General features: G+C 45.4%; 1 protein-coding gene across 1 annotated transcript in view; it reads right to left on the bottom strand.

Moving 5' to 3' along the window:
* Window positions 1-14,234, bottom strand: part of LOC135391321 (uncharacterized) — a 350,713-nt gene extending 336,479 nt beyond the window's left edge. The window contains exon 1 of the mRNA XM_064621554.1: window positions 13,957-14,234. Coding sequence (XP_064477624.1) covers window positions 13,957-14,026 — 70 coding nt within the window. The 5' untranslated portion in view covers window positions 14,027-14,234. The remainder of the gene's footprint in view (window positions 1-13,956) is intronic.
* Between the last annotated feature and the right edge of the window lie 2,497 nt (window positions 14,235-16,731).

Below are 16,731 nucleotides of genomic sequence, written 5' to 3'. Positions count from 1 at the left end.
GCAGGAACTGTTACATTACAAGTTCAAAAGTAACCTTTTTTTTTGCTTTCGATTGTTGCTTAGTTTTATGGAAATAATTCAGACCCGAGAATTTATGCATTTGTTGTAGTGGATGAACAACACGTTAAATAAATTAAGAAATAATTTAATAAAAAAAGAAGAACTATAAAGGTATATTTTCTCCTGAAACTGAATCATTATTTAATTTGTTTTTCATTAAACAAAGGCGTCATATTCTGCTTCAAAAGGCTTTTCACTAGAAGTGTTTTTTCCTGGCTTTTTAAACTCTTTTTAAAGAAAGGATTCAAAAGATTCGAGATTTGTAAGATTCGTGGATTCGTAGAACCTTCCTTGGATTCGGATCCGAAAAATTTTTGATTCGTCCCACCTCTACACAATATGTTCGTTGTGCAGTGTATTGTCACTCCGCAATCAAATTTACAAAAACGCCCACACTCTTAGAAATGAACTTCACCGCATACCACGCTCCTAGCCAACCATCATCTCGAATGATATCGCTATCTGTCTTGATTTGTTGAAAACGGGAGGCGTACGCCTTTTTTGTGAAAATTATGAACAGCATAAGTGCACAAAAAAGGCGTACGCCTCCCGTTTTCAACAAACCGGGGCAGATAGCGATATCATTCGAGATGACGGTTGGCTAGGAGCGTGCTATGCGGCGAAGTTCATCTTTAAGAGTGTACCCCTCTGTCTTCCAATCACAAGCGATAACCCTGTCATTCGTGACAACGTTTGGCGCACAGTGTGCTATGCGGGGAAGTTCTGTTTTTAGAGTGTACATAGTGAAAAAACGGCAGCAGAGAAACACAACAAGAACCACGCTTTGTTGGTTTTTGTTTTATTACTATTATTTCTATTTTATTTTATTTTTATTTATTTGTATCTCCGTGTATCTTTCCTTGATTGTCCATATTTTGTATTGTTTTGCGCGTCAAGTAGAATCTTGTTAGTTGAGAGTCAGCATGCGTTTCGTGTGGTTCTTGTCCATGTTTCTATCTTGCCGCTGTTTCTTTTTTCTTTTTTATCATTATGTACTATTATGTGCTGCAATCCTCTTTTAAGGGTGTGCTTGAGGCTCTACAAATAAAATTTCCTCGGGTACAACCTCTGTTCGTGACGTCATGCCTACATTGCACAAGTCATGTCATATCTGGGATACCACACTCAAAATAGCAATTTCCCTTTAGCGATTAAAGCCCAACAGTTCAGTTCAGTGAAACACTCTCGAACACACTAGGTGTAAATATTCAGAACACCAGCCACTTGTTACATAATTGATGACGCCTGAAGAAAATTCCGCGCAACTTCTTTCAAAACTTCAATCCTCAACTCATTCACCTTCAAAATACAGCCTGAATTACGGCTGTAATAAAACGTAATCCGCAATTATTTACGTCAGAATATACGTGACGGCAAAGATGTGCGCTGCATTGGCATAAGGGTTCTCTTCTGCATCCGTAATGTGTGTTTACTGGCGTACCACAGTGAATTAGTTTGCGCAACTGAGGGGGGCGCTTTTATTCATTATTCAGACCACCATCTCTGTGAAAAGAGACGAACCAGGAGCGCCTATTATTAATGCAATTAAAGACGCGCGAACGTTCACAGCACAGCGTGGGTAGAGCTTGCCGCGTTCGCAGCTCGAAGCCTCGACGAATTTTACGTTTCGCGAACGAATATCGAATGAGATAGGACAGAAAAATGCGAACGCTTTCTCGTATTCGCCAGCGTTGCGGATTTCTATAGGGGCCTCAAGGCATTCAGTCGCACGAAGCGGACAAAAAGAGGCGGAGAACGTGACTTAAGGGTGACAACGTTGCCGGTGGGTGTACTTGTGTGTTGACGAATAAACTGTAGCGTCTGCGCGCCTCTCCTACATTCGACAACGAAACAGCATTGTGTGCTAGAGGTGTGCTAAACCGGCTAAAGGGAAGGTCCCACTGGTCTGCACTGTTAAAACTGAACTTCGTGCGCCTGCCGTTTTAAGCCGGATCGGAAGATACATTCTATACACACTGAAAAAACGCGCTGAAAGAGTCACGGATAAAGACGAGGCGGACAAGACGGGCGCGTTCCTGTTCGCCCGTTTTCTTCTCCCCTTTTTGTGCATGAAACCCTCAGTTGGTAGTACGCGCCGGTCCTGTTCGCCTCGTCCTTTTTAGCGCGTGTTTTTTTTTTTTTTTTTCAGTGTGTATCAAATGTACCAACTAGCCAAACATCTCACCTTGGTGACATGATTCTGAATGCTGCTTGGCCATGAACGTGTTGTGTTGTGTAGAAGTGTATGGAGGCGGTGTAGTTCGCACAGATTCACTGTGTATGGGCAGTAGAGAGACACGTACGAAGAGTGACGACAAGGACGACTGCTAACTCTCAACCGGCAGACTGTACTGGTCGCGAGACGAGTTTAAATACAGTCGAAAAATTGTGACCTTGTATACAAATATTTGATAGCGACGGGAAGGACAGCCTCAAATTCAAATTCAAACCATGCTACGTGTTCCCAATGTAACTTATCTCCGCGGGAGAAAGGCTCAGTGATGGCGCTATGACACGTTGTCCATCCCCGTGCGTAGCGATAAAAAAGGCTTGTGTTATTTCCCTCATGACCTGTTCATTGCGCACTTTTAATATATCTGTTGGTGTGTCGTGCAGCTCCGTTTTTAGATGGCATTCAGGCTGAGACTGGGAGGTGACTCAAAGCTTCGGATCCGGGCGTCGTCCGTGCTGTCTGGGTGTTTTCCGTATCGGCACAGTTCCCTGTGGAGGCAGCCCTGGATGCAGGGTCTCCCCCCATGAATGGTAGTGAGGTTACCCGCCTGAGCGTGTACAGCTAGCAGTTCGATCACCACTACCACCACCCCTGTTTTTAGTAAAGGTGGGACGAATCCAGAATTTCCTGAATCCGAATCCGAATTCGAGGAAGATTATGCGAATCCGCGAATCTTACGAATCTCGAATCTTTCGAATCCTTTCTAAAAAAAAAAAGTTTAAAGCGCCGGGGGCAAAAAAAAAAAAACACTTCTACTGAAAAGTGTTTGAAGCAGAATTTGATATCTTTTTTTAATGGAAAACAAATTAAAATAATGGTTCACTTTCAGGAGAAAACGTACCCTATACTACTTTTTAAATGTAATTGAACATGTTGTTCATTGACTACATGAAATACATTAACTCTCGTGACTGAATTCTTTCCATAAAACTGAGAAACAATCAAAATCAAGACCATGTTACTTTTACACTTGTAATCTCGCAGCTTTATGGTTGGGTTTTGGCGCGCCCCGGATCCGGCCAATCAGGCCTTCGGCGGACTCTGCAGGCGCCAATTTTAAAAAGCAACAAACAAACTTCGCTGGTGGATTCGAAAGATTCGATTCGCCTTTTTGGGCACTGGGATTCGGATTCCGAATCTCTAATCCCTGCCTAGGATTCGAGGATTCGGTTGGCCCATCCCTAGTTTTTAGAGTGTAGTTCACAATTCTGCGTAGTGCACTCCTAAAACACGGAGGAGCAGGGAAGTGACGCCAAAAATATTTTTTTGTTTTTCGCTTCGACGTCTTCTGCAACGAATGAAATGAGCTCCTGCGAAAGAACAATGAGCGCAGGTAACCTACAGAGCGCGCGCAAGGCTCTCTTCCGCACACCTTTCAAAAACCCTCTCCACATCCAAAAAGCGCATCGACGAAGCAGAAGACGTCGTGACGAAACACTGGCTGCGGCACGTGACCAGTGACGTCCAACGGCACAGCTCAAGCACGTATAAGCGGCGCGTGAGCCGAGAAGGAAAAACAAAGAATAAAGGCCCTGAGCAGTTTCTACGTCACACGCGGGGCTCCTGTTTCTCGTCTGCGACTGTTTTCTCCGACTGTCTTTTGTAAATTCTATTGCGCAGTGACAATACGCCGCAGAGCGAAAATATTGGATGGACAGCTTCAAAATTGTGGACAGCTTCACAGATTAAGTAGGGTTTCGAGTCATGTTAAATGTCACTTCCATGCTCTTAAGGACATAACCTGCAGAAGGCGAAGAAATGCACTGCGTGATATCGGAATACATGATGGAAAGTAACTGTTTTGAGGCTGGAACAGACGAATAGATGAACAACGGTAGCCTCATGGTGCCCAGGAACATGAAAGATTGCAACCTAGAGCCGTTGCAGCAAGTTTTGTCAAGTCGAGCGCAGTGCCATTACGGCCCCAAGCGGCCACGGATCCAACTGTCGGTATAGTATCATCAGCGATTTCTGCATGGTGCTTCAAGCGGTATGGCGCAAAGGAAAGTTATAAAACCTGTAGGAAATCCACAGAAAAAGCGTTGCATCTTGCCGAGTGCGAACAACTCGAGACCATGTATATTTGTAAGTGCCGCCGTAGTAGTCTGCTAACTACCGCGCGTTCCGTATTTTGCAGCGCTGACGTCCCTGCTCACTCGCGCCACCTGTCCCACAGAGACGGGTGTATGGCAGTCGTCGAAAAAGCCGCACAGCTGCGGGAATCGATCCAGGCACTTCTCGATCGCCGGTCGAGTGCTCTGACCACTACGGTACACTGGCGAAAGGTTTGCAGCGACTTACCAAGAATGTGAAGAGAGTAAGTGAGAGTCCCGTTCGTTGAACGAGGTCGTTTGGCAAGTCGTCGGAAAGCGGTTGCCAGCGTACTGTAGTGGTCAACTCACTCGACCGTCATAACATGACATTCTCGGGTAAACATAAACAAGCCCCCGCCACAACTTCCGGTGCACGAAGACTTCCGGTCCTTTCGCGACTAAGGAAGCTCGGGACCAGCCGCCATGCAGAATAATATCCCTTTCGCTTTCCTGATTTGTTGGAAACGGGAGGTGTACGTCTTTTTGTGGCAATTTGAATTGCCACAAAAAGGCGTATACGACCCTCTCTCTCTCTCTCTCGCCAAATCAGAAGCGATAACGGTAGTAATCGGCACAGTGGTTGGCGCAGAGCGTGTTTGCTGTAGAACCGGATGTCGTTTTGGCACCAAACCGGAAGCGCCTGAGAAGGGCATGTATTGGGGCCACTGGCTGGCTTTGTCGACGACTGCCATGTTTCAAGCGTTGATACTGCACTGCTAAAACAGAACTTCACCACATAGCGTGCTCCTAGCCAACCGTTATTTCGAATGATATCATTCCGTGTCCTTATTTGTAGAAAACGGCAGGTGGTGCCTATCTGGGACACATTATGCTTGTCCCAGATAGGCTCCTCCCCCTGTTTTGAACGGATCATGACACAGAATGATATCATTCGAAATGACGGTTGGCTAGGAACATGCTATGTGGTGAAGTTCTGTTTTAGCAGTGCAGTATCAACGCTTGAAACATGGCAGTTTCTATTTTAACAGTGTGGTTGCGGAAAGCGCGCCTTTTTGGGACAATTAAAGTAACTGGATAAGTGTCACAAAAAAGGCGTACGCCTCTCATTTTCAACAAATCAGGGGAGAGAACGGCGTCACCCGGGACGAAGATGGATGGCGAGTATCGTGCTACGCGGTGAAGCTCGCGTTATCGAGCGCGTTATCAAGTCAAGTTACACTCTTAAAAATGAACTTCACCACATAGCACGCCCCAAGCCAACCATCATCCCGAGTGACATCGTTCTCTCACATGATTTGTGGAAAACGGGAGGCGTACGCCTTTTTGTGACAATTAACATTTCTGCATAAGTGTCACAAAAAGGCGTACGCCTCCCGTTTTCAACAAATCAAGGAAGGGAACGATATCACCCGGGATGATGGTTGGCTAGGAGCGTGCTATGTGGTGAAGTTCATTTTTAAGAGTGTACGCTTCCAGAGATTGGTAAAAAGCACCTATATACTTTGAAGTTGAGTTGGGAACAAAACCGCGTTCGGTTTGAATACAGCCCCTCGAAGTGTGCAACCCTGGTGCAAAGCGTTCTCTCGCCAAGACCTTTATTTCAATTTGCGTTTTAGGTTTTTGCGCTCGCAGAGAGGTCGCCTCAATTTCCCCGTTGTTTTCAATCGATTTCTAATCAATGTGTGATGAACTAGCTGCCGTTCCTCGTCCCTCAGTATGGTGCGCTATAGGCTTTGGGTTTTATAAATTCTCTTTTCTCCTACAAAGTCCTCTGAGCGTACGACGGCTTTCGTACTTGTTTTAGACGTGCAGTTGCGAAATGCATATGTTGCTAAGCAACGTTCATATGAAATCTTCCTATGTCCTTACCGCTGGAATATGGGTAATTTCATTTTTTTTTTTTTTTTCAACAGCCATTCTTGCGGCAATATTAGCCACGAAATACGGAACTACCAAAAAGAGAAAAAGGAAATCGAAGCGCCTGGCATTTGCAAAATGCTATTTGCCGGATCCCATTTCGAGGAATCACAATTCCATATTTTCAGTCCAATCCGTTATTTGTATATCACCTCCTTTCGTATTGTTCCCAAAGTTTTCTGAAAGCCTATAAAAGAAAAGTCATACTGAATTTCAACATGAAACAGCAGTTTTTGTTACTGATTTCGTTTTTCTTCTTCCGATGATTGTACGAATGATTGCGAACCCTCATAGATGCCCCGAAGTCCCGAAATAAATGGGTTCGCATCGTTCGAGGTTGGTAGCGAAGTTACGAGTTGCAAACTAAGAGTTTTGATTACCAGGTAATCGATATAATGTCGTTTTCAAGTTACACGGCAATTACTATTTTATTGTATTGAACAAAGCTCTCATTATGTTACACAGCAAATTAAAACGGGATTATGCTTACTGTCAACGTGCCAAACGGAGGACAAGCTAACAGCTGGAAAGTACACTCTTAAAAATGAGTTTCACCACACAGCACGATCCTACGCACCACGTAGCACGTTGTCATTCGGGGTGATGGTTGGCTAGGAGCGTGCTGTGTGGTGGAACTCAGCAAATTGTCAGCAAATTGAAACTATAGAACACATCCTACTACATTGCTGTGCATATGCTGCGGTGCGGGAGAAATACCTTGGCCATTGCAGGTATTGTACGGTGGATGATGTCCTACATCCCAGAGGCTCTTTCACGGAAAGACACTCCAAAATCCGCAGCCTCGTCTCCTTACTCCAGGAATCTGGCCTCGCTCAAAGGCTATGAGTACAGCTCGGACTTCTCATCAACTCTGGCAGTGACTGCCCTAGATCGTAACTTTCGGCCGTCATCATTCCTTCATCTGTTATCACATCATCTCATCTCATCCTGGCTACAGTCGTGACGCAGCCCACATTCGTGAGGCCAACAACGGCAAGCCGGTTTTCGTCACCACCACCGCGACCATCATTTTTAAGAGTATACCCATTCTCTCTATTTCGTGTTTGCGCCGCGAAACAACTGTGGCTGTGAGCGACGTACAGATGTACGTGGACGGATGGAGAGAGGAGAGCAGGAAGGAATGGGGGAAGGGGCTAGTATGCGTCCTGGGCCAACTTCATCATGGGGTACTGTGCCAACATTCGTCTGGAAAGTCTTCGGAAAACCCAGGGGGAAAAACCTCAGACAGCACAGCCGGCGGTAGGATTTGAACCCAGCACCTCACAGTCTTCAGCACGACTTTGGCTACCAGCAACGAGCGGGACGCCTTAACCCACTCGGCATGCCGCTGGTGCACAATCTCTTCAGCATAGTGTAAATCAACGTATTTCAAAACACTTGCCCATGCAATCTCCCTTATGGCACTCTGTTACGCTAAACTGCATAGGACAGCAAAGAGTAATGTTCAAGGGTTGAAAGGATGTTTGTTTCGAAAGATGCAAACACTGCTGTTAAATGAAAGTAACTACCCTCACTACATTATCAACCCGAATACGATGAAAGCAGCACCATTTTCCACGTAGCCGACAAGGTTACACATCGGTTTGTGTAGACCTTGCTTTGCTTTCCGCTCAAGGAGCACCCTATAACAATGTGCTCAATCTAAATGACACCGCTCACAACAGGGGATGCAGCCGAAGCATACAAGAAACACAAGTTAATAGCTCTCTGTTGTTCGCCTTAGAAAATAAAATATGGACCATTGAACGACAATTCCTCGCAGGGGAATCGTTTTAGTAGTCGCCCACACAGGCCCCTTGCGATGTACTCATGTGGTAAAGATATGCGTGACTTGATCCCATCTGGCACGGCGGCCTTCACCCGGGAGTCCTGCTAGAAGCACACGCTTCCGGACATGAGAGGCACGCAGGTCTCTCGCGCATGAGCACGACATCAGCACGCATCACATCCCTGTAGCGGAAGTGCACGGAACATACATACAAAACACAAGTTACGACCCAACGCTATTTCTGTATTGGCAATGTCGAGCTCCTTCCCGCAACCATTTCTCAACTTCCGAGTAAGGAGACCTGGTGGAATGTCTGCGTATACGCGTTCAAGTACGTAGATGCTAGCTGGGCATTAAACGACAACATAATGTTTATCGACGGATACGAACGATATTCGTGATCAAGCGAATGGTGTTCTGAGTGTTCGAGACCAAGAGGCGGCACACGAAATATAGTCCGACACACTCCGATATTTAGTTGCAGTTCCTGTAGCATCATCCAAAAAAGACACGCCATGATGCCATATAATCTGAAGCCCTCATATTTTGTTTGCAATGTGCCCCCTGCCTTACAGCCTTTCATCACATATGCGCCCCTTAATTAATTTATTTCCTTTCTTCTGTTGGCGTAGAACATAACGTCTATAGTCCTGTGCTAATCTGAAAGTGCCTCGGATGTTACAGAAAGAAAAACAATAATAATAACGATAAGGCCACAACGTAATGCGGCAAATAATTTTAACGCTTTGGAACACCACATATTACATTCGAATGCTTCGAGTGCTTGAACTGCATGGTGAACTCCATGATAATCTCTGTTCTTCTCTGGTCATCATCTCTTTGTTTTCTCATCATCTTATCATCTGTTTAAACTTTCTGTTTGTTTGTACTTCGTTTTGTTTGTTTCTGTTCGACTTCGTCGAAACTTACATCCCGATTTTTTTGTTATCACATCACCATCACCATCAATGCTTCATCGACAAAGTAAATTTCCCGATACCTAGCGTATGCGTATAACAGAAAGGAATGAACGTTGGAGGCCAATCTCTACAGAGCTCGGAAATGCCCTTTCATAGAACCGCTCAATCCGACGAACGACGCCAAACAGAAGGAAGCGACGGCATGACAATGTTTGCACTTCTTTTATGGCCCCCTTCCACTAGTTTTTCATCTTGTTTTCATTGCTGTCTCCCTTTCCCTCTTCCGTACACACTTCGTCACGTGTCGTATGTGCGCAAACACTTGACATTCTTCAAACTCATACCATACCATATTCTTTTTATGTTCTTTTTTTTTTTTTTTTTTCAAGGATCCTTCCAATCACCGTGACCGTAGGGAGACACAGAATTCCCTTTTCTCTCAGCCTTCTCCGAATCTCCTTATCTTATATATTGAGGTTGTGTGTACCTTCCTTGAAGTGAACACTGACTTTATATGCGTCTCCTGCGTATTTGGAGAGAAACAAATAACGATATTCAAGAGGCCCTCCTGCAGGGACGTGTGCCTAAGGGTCGGAGACGTGCGCCTGCGTGGCGAAGGGAGGTCTTACACTCTTCAAACAGAATATGGAAACATAAAAACAAACATCGTTCGTTGAAAACAGGAGGCGTACGTTTATTATTATTTTTTGTGTATCTATTGTGTGTGTGTGTGTGTGTATGTGACACTTATGAAGCTATGTTATGTTATAAAGTTATGATCACCGCCCTTTTGTGACAAGCAACATAACTTCATAAGTGTCACACGCACACACACACACACATACAATAGACATTTATTACTCCTTGCATCTCCTGGTACACCATGAGAAAGAAGAACAGCAATCCATTTCCTTGTTAAAAAATACTGCGTCTAGACACAAAGCTTGCTTCATATTTTCCATATTTTGTCTTTGCATTTCCAGTTTCCAGTACTTCAAGTACCACGTACTCAAGCACTACTTTATGTCCTTTTTTGAGCACTTCTACATTGCGTTAAGTACACTCCCAGTGTACTATACGTACTTTTGACTAGCTCGTTCCCATCAAGTACTCAAGTACCAAACTGGAAATCAGTTGTCTCGCGACGTAAACACCCAATTATTATTACCAAACTAGAAATGCAAAGACAAAATATGGAAAATATGAAGCAAGCTTTGTGTCTAGACGCAGTATTTTTGAACAAGGAAATGGATTGCTGCCCTTCTTTGTCATGGTGCACCAGGAGATGCAAGGACTAATAAATCAGAAAATAGAAATACTTTCCACCACTAGCACAGCTGGCTGCCTGAGCAAATGTTAAGGGAAATTTTGGCATGTGTTACAGTTGATATTCATGGGTCAGCGCTAGCTAGCCGGGCTTCAGGGCCCCTTTGCATAAAAGGTGCTTCCTGCACGGGCAGCGAGCGCGTGCTCAATGCACTGCCAAGGCTATCGAGACTCGAGTCTGAGACTTGTACTCACTTTTATGCAAATGAGCCCAGATCTAGGTTTTTTATTTTATTCTTCTTACTTTTTCTGCCACTAAACGGTGACATGTGGCGATATGGAAACTTACCGGTTGCAAATTAGAAAAAAGCGAAACACAGCATACACACACACACACACACACACAAAGGAAGCTTTCAACTACGGTAGAGGCACAACACACACTCTTCCTTAGCTGCGTTTCTTGCATGCACATATATTGCATGTTTCCCCTATTCGACATGTACCAACTTGCCTAGGTTACTGCCCTAACTCAGTTGCAATGTACTTGATGAGTATACTTTAAAGTACAATTCCCGGTACGTTGTACTTAACTTTAAGTACATTTGACATGTCGTGCTTCTAAAATGTGCCGCTAAAATGTGGGGCTGCCGGAAATTCGTTATCCGGACGGAAAAGGACTCCCGACGTGTCCGGATAATCGGGACATGACTGTAGTACTTCTGCCATGAGCCACATAGTATGCTATTTTTTGAGCAAAGAATGGCACTACCTCAGCTTCTTTACAACAAAATGTCTCGGAGAATGCTATGGAAAGAGGTCTTGCCGGTGGTCGTCGTGGTAGCATTTCAAAAAGTGATCACGAATACCAAATGAGGTCGAGACTCAGGACGTAGCGCTAAAGAGTTCTTCAGGTGTGTATACCCTGAGCGCAAACGTCACGTTGCTTTAACCCTTTACAATGCCAAGTCGCCTCCAGCAAACCACGCATTCATGCTAAGCCATGGGTGTCGTTTGTGACACCGTCCCAAACTCGCCACTTCGAGCGGTGTTCCCCTCTCTCCCACCCCACACGTTTATTTTTTAACTTCATTCTAGCACTAGTTCTGTGAGAGAGGAACCTTCACAAATTACGAGCATTAAATCGTTCACACTGGTCTGAAGAACGGCTATGTCCCGGTACACTATTTTTACCAGTGCTGAGAGCGCTGATGTATACTTCAGAGCACATCACTTCCCCGAACCCATCTCACGCGCGGTATTCAACTATATCGTGTCATTTATGGCCGTTCTAACTATCATTGTCTCTAAAATTAGCGTCATTTGGTGTATTAGACGGCACACATTGCGCGAAGGCGTACGATGTTATCTGAACGCTTCTCAGCAAACGATTCTGTCGGCGGAGATTGATGCTGGGTTCCCTTGAGATGTGAGTGGAACAACAGGCTACATTACTGATGAAGCTTTAATGACTCGGCGGACTCCCCGGATGAGTTCTTCGTGGAGCGCATTAGGATACGATGAGATTGAACTCCGTAAGATTAACAAGTGCTCAAAGACTAGGGTCCGTAAATTCAGCATCGTCGTATTTTAGGGGTGGCTTGTATGCTGCCAGTGCACGCGTGCATATTCTCTTACTCTGGAAGCGGATACATGAAGAAGCACGCAACGTCTTGCGTAGAATGGTTTGCTCAGGTACAGACGATCTTTAGGCTCTCGTCAGCATCATGGCAGTCGACGTCGGAACTTTAAGAAAAGCATTTTTTAACTTGTGTTTACTTTTTTATACTTATACCCGCCAACATCTGAGTACTAAGGCACTGCAAATGAGCAATTTCGAACACGGAAAACAGTCAAAATACCATAACGGTTATAGCACTATACTAGCAAAGAATAAGTAAATAAATAACGAGGAATTTTAATGGATTTTCTGCGACGGAACCGGACAAATCGTCTTGCCATGTTCACATCGGGATATTTAATGTGCCAAAGTACACTTGTGCCATGTTCTGGTTCTGGTATGACGACTCCTATTAAAACTATGTACACGCTCAGATTCAGCAAAAAAAAAAGTTATATTTCAAGGAAACCACGTTTCTTCTACAGGGTACTGTACTCATCTCTGGCAATATATATAGTTAATGGGGGAGAGTGGCCCTATGGCATAGCTAAAAAATAAATTAATTAAAACTGGACAAACATCAAGTACTCGTAGTAATCTTCTTTTTCTTCGTCTAACTGGATGGTGTCTCGAGCTATGTAGTAATTCGTAACTCTAACTATCGGTATCCACGAGTGCGCAGGGCATGAATACATTTGGCAAAAGGAGCGTCGGCACGTGCTTGGCTTCAGCGTTGTCCATCGCTACCGAGTTGTTTGGAACGATTTTTCGCTTGATATACATGATGCAGAGCATTTCCGAAGGGGATACGAGAGGGACTGCCGACATGGATGCCTTTCCCAGATGGATCGGGTTAGCATGGATCCATCCCAGAAGCTCATAAGGATGGACAATAAAGCGAGATTGATCGATTGACTCGAAAGGAAAATGAAATGGAATTTCGGCTTGACTAGTGTGACAGTCGGGATGATTTTCAAAGTATTTTTGTAATTTACCAGTTTTAGTTCGAATTTCAGGCGGAACATTTTGGCTACGGAATGAATAACTGGTCATGTGTGCGCGTAGCTAAAGATCACGCACACATGTTAATTTTACTCGTTTTTATTGTGCGATCTTTAGCCAGTGCTTCTAGAGATGTCGAGAGGCACTTCAGGGCCGTCCTGCCACCAAGGGAACTTTGCGCCGGGACAGCTCTGATATGATGTACGTGCATATGTGTATTAAATATATTATGGTCATAGCATTGCGGAACCTTCAGAGAGAACAATGTCATCAGCTATGGTGCTTCCAATGATGTTTCAGCCTGGTATGGCGACACGGAGATAGCCTGCGTAATGGCATCAACACTTGGCAACTCGAAGCAAAATGGTTAGCAGAACGCGACTGCAAATCGCTTCGCGAAATTGTCCGGAAGTGTCCATGTGTAGCAGAGCCGCACTGGCTATTACCATTCACAATGCTGAGTGTACACTTCGAGCACGAACAGTGCTCCACACGCTGCACAAATGTTCGCATGTTCTTACCGTGTGGTATGGTACAGTTTTCAATCATAACGCCTATTTTTACATTAAAACAGACTTTCAAATATGTGCATGTGTCAGTTTGTCTTGTACGAGACAGAGACGTGCTCCAAAACGTGATGCATTTAGAAGAAACAATGCTGAGAAACTAGGTGTTAAATCCCGTGTAAATTAAGTTAGAGGTGGTTTCAGTTGATGGCGAGGCCTCGTTGCACGAACAGCGGTAAGAAGAAGATCATGCTCTGGGTGTATGCGACAACCAAGGCAAATGAACATCGTGAAAACGACCGCAAGTATACGACACGTCTGAAACAACTGTAAAAAGCGTGCGAACCACTCATCGTGTCTCTGGCGGACGGGGACAGGATAAATCAGCCAACGGTTACAGCGAGACTAACAGTAATCAGACGCATGTGCGAGTCGAGATACTACAGTCTGCAGAACGCTACGAAAACACGACACGGTCATACACCGAAAATCAATATTAACGCATGAATCAACTATAAACAGCGTGCGAACAATGGGTCAGAGTGTCATCTATCGGAGACGGAAGCACATATCGACAGGCCCGCTTACCTTCCGCAAGTTCCAGAAGCGCCGGGAACCAGCACAGGATAATCCCGAGGTAGCACACTGTCCGGGGCATGGCGAGAGCTCTTGGCCAAACAACCAGGGTTTGTCGTTGTCACTAACCCGCGGGTCGGCACACAACACCAGGACGACGACGTCTACGCCGGGGCAAACATAAGCCCGGCATCGCTACCCGTGACTCAACGGCACGTCCTCTCTGCCGTCGCACAGTCTGGCACCAACACAATGCAAACGTCCCCGTGACGGCCTCGCGTCGAATCTGCACCGGCGGTGGCAGCGCGGGGTTGCAGACTCCGGTCGATTCCGGGGACAGGGAACGGCGCATGCGTGTAAGGGCGACGCATGCGTGGGTTGTGAGGCGGCTTGTCCCATTCCTTCTTTTGAACACCTGGTGTGGAAACTCATGGGTCAGGCGCTGAGGGAAGCGCGATTAGCGGGAGGAAGGGACACAAAGAGGTCCGGAGGGGTGGGGGTCAATGTTGCCTGTGTTTCTTTTAATTCGTCGGTATTTTAGGAGGGGACGGCGTGAATTGTGTGTTGAGTAGAATTTCGCCGCAGCATATTACACCCGCCAGGCATTCCAGATTTTGAATTTTTTTGCATTTAATAGCGAGTGTTAGTAGAGCGCTGATAACGTGCACCGTTAACTTACAGTGCCTACCGGAACTAATGACAGAGAGCGTGACTTGGAATCTTATCTGTCGATAGGGTGCGGTAGACGCGGTAGCCCACCGGGCTGCTCTTAGCGGTTCACTATCACTCGCTATTGTGAGAAAATTAAGCTACACAGATAATTATTTTTGTGCGAGGTCTGTCCGTACATACGTACATAAAGTGTATTAACTGCTCACCTATAGCGTGAATTGTTCATTATAGTGTGGTCCATAAATGTAGGGACCACGACCTACTTAATAAGAGAGCGACCAGGTCACTTTCCCAAATCCCTATGGAGCGACTGTCCGCGGAACCTCCTCGCAATTTCCTCCTCTCACAGGTGAAACGCCCGCTTGGCGCGCTGCCCACATTCCCTAAACAGGGGGACTCCGCATGGGACATGTGACGAGATGGTGTTCGTATTGACTCGTGTACATCTTTTCGACGTCCATATTGATTTGTAGTTTACAACATCGACTCCTGTGCTCGTTTTATCGAGGTATACTTTACATGGACGCCGTTTATTTTGTTTTCTTGTGCGATGACATATTGGTACACAGCACAAGGTACTTCATTTGATACCACGCCGTCCTTGAAAAGCAAGTTCCCCCATATCTGGGAGAACTTGGGAGGTACCCGGGTTCGAGTCCCGGAGCTGGATGTGCAGTGTGGATTTTTTCGTGGGTTTTCATCAGACACTTTTAGACATATCTCCGCACAATTCCCTTGAAGTTGCCCCAGGACGCGTTTTCCTCCAGGGCTTTAGTCGTGACGTTGCCCACATCTGTGAGGCAGACAACAGTGAGCCCTTTCACCACCCCCACCCCCATATCGCTGTAAAAAAACTATCAACTCATTGGCGATCCAGCAGTGGAGACAATCATGCTCTGGCACGTGGAAGTGCGCGCAGGGACTGAAACCGGGGCGAAACCGAAGACGACTTGGAACCCAAATTTCTTCCATATCCACATCTGCAATCCACCATTCGCAACTAACCAAAGCTGCAACCTGAACCGAATTATGTGATTTCGGTTACCGGTTCATAAGAATATGCTCACGCGTGAACGCGATCAGCTTGGGATGCGATATATATTTCTTTACAACTCTGATTAGTGGCGTTGAACGTGCTTCTGCGACATCCACGCAGCCAGCAGATACATCCTAGAGAAAACCGAAAAAGTACCGGTTCAACTGCTTGGTTACCGGTAACCACAAGCATTAAAACGGCGAGCCTCCTACCTGTTACCGCTTTCAGAGTTCTGACACTGAACCGTAACCAAACGGATATCCGCTTCGGTTCCAGTCCTTCAGTGATAGACTAAGTCCCGGTTTCACCATCACCAATTAGCATTTGAACCGAGAACAACTTTCCCTTAACTTGAATTTAACGCTTAACTGTGCTACACTAAAGGAAGTTACTGTCACTGGAATATTCATCAGATCACGCAACGCTGGATCTTAGTCCAAAGTTAACCACTGTTGGTAAAAAAGGGCCATAGGTTAAGAGCAGTTCCTGCTGCTCTTCCTGTGGCGATACGCTCCTGTATGCCGTTATTTAAATTTAAGATTAATTTAAAGTTGGTGCCATCACGCACTGAACGTCTGTATGTACACACTCGGTATCTCCAAAGTGAATTGTTGTAGGAAATCTCTTCTACATGCCCAAAAAGAAAAGGAAGAAATGTTAGTAATATGTTAAGGGGCAAAGTAAAAGTGACCGCAGCTGAATTGCAAGGTTTTGGAGAAATATCTCAGATGGATGACAGCACACTTTTTCGCTTTTCACGCGAGGAAGCATCTTGCCTTGCAAAAAGGCACTACGGAATAAACCATGCTCATGTGAACTGAGGTCTTCGTTGCGGTTTGGTGCGTAAAGATTACGATATGTTTGGCATAAAAAAAAAAGAAGGCACAAACATCTGACGCGGATGCGAAGAAGTCCGTAGAAAGCTACCGCATAAGCACTACAACCCCCATTGAAGTAGGGAATGTCGGCAGCGCCACCAATGCTCCTGCGGCAAACATGTGAAACAAAAAAGCCGGCGCTGGAAGGGGGGTCAAGTGAACTGGTCGTTCTCTTATTAAGTAGGTCGTGGTAGGGACACC

Source organism: Ornithodoros turicata, chromosome 4 (assembly GCF_037126465.1).
Source record: "Ornithodoros turicata isolate Travis chromosome 4, ASM3712646v1, whole genome shotgun sequence".
NCBI classification, from domain to species: Eukaryota; Metazoa; Arthropoda; class Arachnida; order Ixodida; family Argasidae; genus Ornithodoros; species Ornithodoros turicata.
The sequence above is the reverse complement of the archived record's forward strand: the minus strand, read 5'-3'. Positions and strand labels throughout refer to the sequence as shown.